The sequence below is a fragment of the Diaphorina citri genome, unplaced genomic scaffold (genome assembly GCF_000475195.1).
Source record: "Diaphorina citri unplaced genomic scaffold, Diaci psyllid genome assembly version 1.1 scaffold1839, whole genome shotgun sequence".
Classification (NCBI taxonomy): domain Eukaryota; kingdom Metazoa; phylum Arthropoda; class Insecta; order Hemiptera; family Psyllidae; genus Diaphorina; species Diaphorina citri.
The window spans coordinates 63344-67525 of NW_007379265.1; the positions used below are offsets into that span (position 1 = coordinate 63344).

Below are 4182 nucleotides of genomic sequence, written 5' to 3' on the forward strand. Positions count from 1 at the left end.
TTTTGCTTTGTCTACCTGTATTTTGTCAGAAGGTATGTTAAGGACCAAACTACCAAAGCGTCCTTGCACTTTTGGTCCTCTGGAAAGATAACCTTGTGGTGAATAAGCTTATGTTGGTTTTGTAGCCCAACTAAAAACCACCTCACATTTGGGAATCAGCCTGGATCTTGGTGAGGTTTGTTACAGTACTGATTCCCTCTTGTCTTTTTCTCGCTCTATTGTTCTTTTTTTTTGCTTTGTCTACCTGTATTTTGTCAGAAGGTATGTTAAGGACCAAACTACCAAAGCGTCCTTGCACTTTTGGTCCTCTGGACCGTCCGAAGCAGAAGACTCACCCACCCTGAGTTTCTTCTGTTTCGTGAACCAAATTTGGCATCACCCCTGGTATAGAAACCTCACTTGAACCGAACTTCAACCTCCTAACTGTAGTACAAGTTCATCCACGGGTCAAACTTACCAAGTGAGTTATTTTACTGTATTATACATATTACATAGTTAGTACTAGTTTTGGTACACCAGCCTTGTCAGTTAAAAAAGTTAACTGGTCCTAGTGGACCAAATCTACCTGCCTGTGGTCTTCTTTAAGGTTTCCTCCTAGGTCAGTTCTTGCCATTGACATTGAGCAAGGACAGGTTTGGTCCAGGCAAAATTATGGTCAGTCCGATCTTCAGATCTTCATTTCAAGTTCATGTGCTCACGGTTTTGTCTGCAATCACAAACCAATATCTTTTTTATCATTTATTTTATTGGTTTTTAATTTGAATCAGCTTTTAAACAAATAGTTTTTCAAGAGGTTTTCATTTAGACCGATTTTACCCTTTTACTATTTGGAATTTTATTGGTGTGCTGATTTTTTGGTCGATCCCATTCATCACAACTTTACCATTCGTTTTATCATTGTTCAAACCTATTAAAATCATCTCATGTGCTCTGATTCGAATGTTTCAGCCAGAAAATTCGACCCCATTGCGGCGGAAAAAATGCTGAGAGAAGTGAGTGGAAAATTATGGTCAGTTCGATCTTCAGATCTTCATTTCAAGTTCATGTGCTCACGGTTTTGTCTGCAATCACAAACCAATATCTTTTTTATCATTATTTTATTGTGGTATCTTTTTATTGGTTTTATTGTGGTTTCTTTTTTACTGTGGTCAGTGACGGTTCTTGTCTGTTTGACCTTTCTACCACCTTACTCTTGGATGTAGCCGTACGTATAATTATAGCATTTAAACGTCAAATCAGCTACTTAAGGTGATTTTTCGGGAAACTTTCGGAAACGGATCTGATTCCGATGGAGGGCGGGCCATCTTGGATTTTCTATGGTTTATTACTTGGTAAATACAGTAGCAATTTCAGTTTCCAAAAGGGAACCGGTTTCTTCGAAAGTTTCCCCGAGAGGAAAATACACCTTTACTTAAATTCTTATTTTCCTAGATACTACGATTTTATCCTGAAGGGAGAAGATTTAAATTATGGTCAGTTCGATCTTCAGATCTTCATTTCAAGTTCATATGCTCACGGTTTTGTCTGCAATCACAAACCAGTATCTTTTTGTATCATTATTTTATTGTGGTACCTTTTTATTGGTTTTATTGTGGTTTCTTTTTTACTGTGGTCAGTGTCGGTTCTTGTCTGTTTGACCTTTCTACCACCTTACTCTTGGATGTAGTGGTACGTATAGCATTTAAACGTATTAACGTATTTGACGTTTAGCTACTTAAGGTGATTTTTCGGGAAACTTTCGGAAACGGAACTGATTTCGATGGCGGACCATTTTGGATTTCCTTTGGTTTAATAGATACAGACAGACGCCATTTCAGTTTCCAAAAGGGCACCGGTTTTTTCGAAAGTTTCCCCGAGAGGAAAATACACCTTTACTTAAATTCTTATTTTCCTAGATACTACGATTTTATCCTGAAGGGAGAAGATTCCTTCTCGGAATGGCTGGCTTTCTCCTATCCTGTCTCCCTTCTCTTCGATTTCGGGACGATAAGACCCTAGCAGTTACAGTTCCCTCTATCAAATTTCTTGGAAAAAGTACCTACCAGTATATCTTCTATGATATGGAAATGGAATCCATGACGTCACATTATACCTAGTATTGGTTGTGGTCCTCCACTCTTACATAATTATGTATCTTAGTATCTAAGCAACCTCCGTGGCCGAGTGGGTATCACACTAGGCTTGCACGCAGGAGGTCCGGGTTCGATTCCCGGCGGGGCCGAGGTTTCAATAAAATATATTATGATGATTGAGTAAATGAAAGACTTGTAATTCTGTGATACCCACAAAGTTGTGAGAAGCTCTCTGCTTTAACAAAAAGATACCATGATTTGATTTGATTTTTTTGATTGTATCTTAGTATCTAATCAATGTCATAGATGGACTTAAATTTAAATATCAGTCTCCTATTTATTATGCTTGACCATCCTCTTCCTCTTGGATCAGATCTATAATTTTGGTCATCCATTATTTTGGTTTGTGTGAGGATCTTATTTGATACCTACCTCTACTTTAGTTTCCAAGGTCAAATTGTTTCCACGTGCTATCAAGGCAGTTAGGCAGGTTCATCTCCCTGTTGTTGTTCTTGTTTGTCTTGAACAAAGTATGGTTCGGAGTGCACCCATCCGCTCAGCCTCGTGAAGACAGAAGCTACTTTAAAGCAGGGTTTCCAATTCAAATTTTAAAATAGGGATAGATTTGAGAAAAATAGGGATAGATTCGGGGAAAAAGGGATAGCATCTAATTTCTGAATCTTTTACTATTAAATACATATACCTACATTACTATAAACTTACTGCATGGTGTAAGGAACAAGATTTTTTTTTTTTTTTTTTTTTTTTTTTTTTTTTAGGCTGTTGGGAAGACCATTGTTTATCTTCTTTCTTCTAGTCACTCAAATGGCGTCAGGACTGGGGTATAGACGATATCCAGTCTTGGACACCTCCCGAAGCCCTGGTAGATCGGTTACCCGTTGGTATCACTGGATATGACAAGGAGGGATCGCCCGTCCTATGTGTACCATTCTCTCAACTGGACATTGCTGGGATGCTGCATGCCGTCACCAAAAACGACATTATCCGACTGGTGGCGAAGACGGTCGAAGGTAAAACGAACAAGCATACGTCTAAAGGTAGAAACTCTACGATCACATCACGTCATGTGAGCTCATGGGGAGTCAGAAAGATGTAGTTCAAAGTTTTCCCATAATATTGTAGGCAAATTCGTTCAGGACAGCCACACTACTATCACGTTACGTCACGTCACGTGAGCTGATAGCTGTGTGGCTGTCTTGAATGAGATTACTGAGGTCTTATCCAGAAAATGAAGAGTAGGAGGACAGGATTAGAGAAAGTCAGCCGTTCCCAGAACTTACCTTACACTCGTATTTATGAACAAGAATGATCGTTCTTAGATCAGTCTCAAGTCAAAATTGACCAATCAAATGCCTTGAGACTATGCTTGGGACGAACTTAAGAGCCAGCATTTTGTTCATAAATATGGGTGTTAAAGTACGCTCCGAGCAGGAATCGAAGCTGCGACCTAGCGCTTACTAGGCAGCTAGGCAGGCGCGCTTCCAACATAACTAGGCTGGCACTTAAGACATTTAATAAGCGATTCTTCTGTAAAGAGTGTCTTAATAGGAGACAAATTGGTCTAGACCAGGCTTGTCCAACCCGCGGCCCGCGGGCCGCATGCGGCCCGCGAGCTCATTTTTGCGGCCCGCGAAGGCCCGCCTAAAAAAAATTGAACGAAAATGGGAAATAACAATAAATGTACTAAATAAAATAATTAATGCTTGAAAAATTTCAAATTTATAAAAATTACCTATCCCAGTTTACCTTACAAATTTCATAGTTAATATAATAAGGTTTATTTAGTTTCTTCATATATCTCATCGTGTTCCTATAAGTAGTTAGTTTCTAATTCTAGGTACCACCCCCCCCCCCCCCCCCCCCCATCGAGGTTCTACTGTACTATTAATGAGATAGTAAATTATCATTATTACTATTACTAATATATCATTATGATAACTCTTATCGCTATTAGGTATGATGCTATGATGTTATTGATTATGAAGATCGCACAAGACACCAGACACCTGAGATGATATGATAAGGATTTCCACAGAACGCAGCTGAGATTGGTAATTCGTTGGATTACAGCAGCCAGGGCCGTTTAAAA

General features: G+C 39.2%; 1 protein-coding gene across 1 annotated transcript; it reads left to right on the forward strand.

Annotated features, from left to right (window-relative positions):
- Window positions 1-764: 764 nt before the first annotated feature.
- On the forward strand, window positions 765-3103 carry LOC103517413 (SEC14-like protein 3; the record flags this gene model as incomplete). The annotated part of the gene is made up of 2 exons (XM_008482445.3): window positions 765-992; window positions 2890-3103. Coding segments are annotated over exons 1-2 (283 nt in total), but the record flags the coding sequence as incomplete, so codon positions are not given.
- Window positions 3104-4182: the final 1079 nt, after the last annotated feature.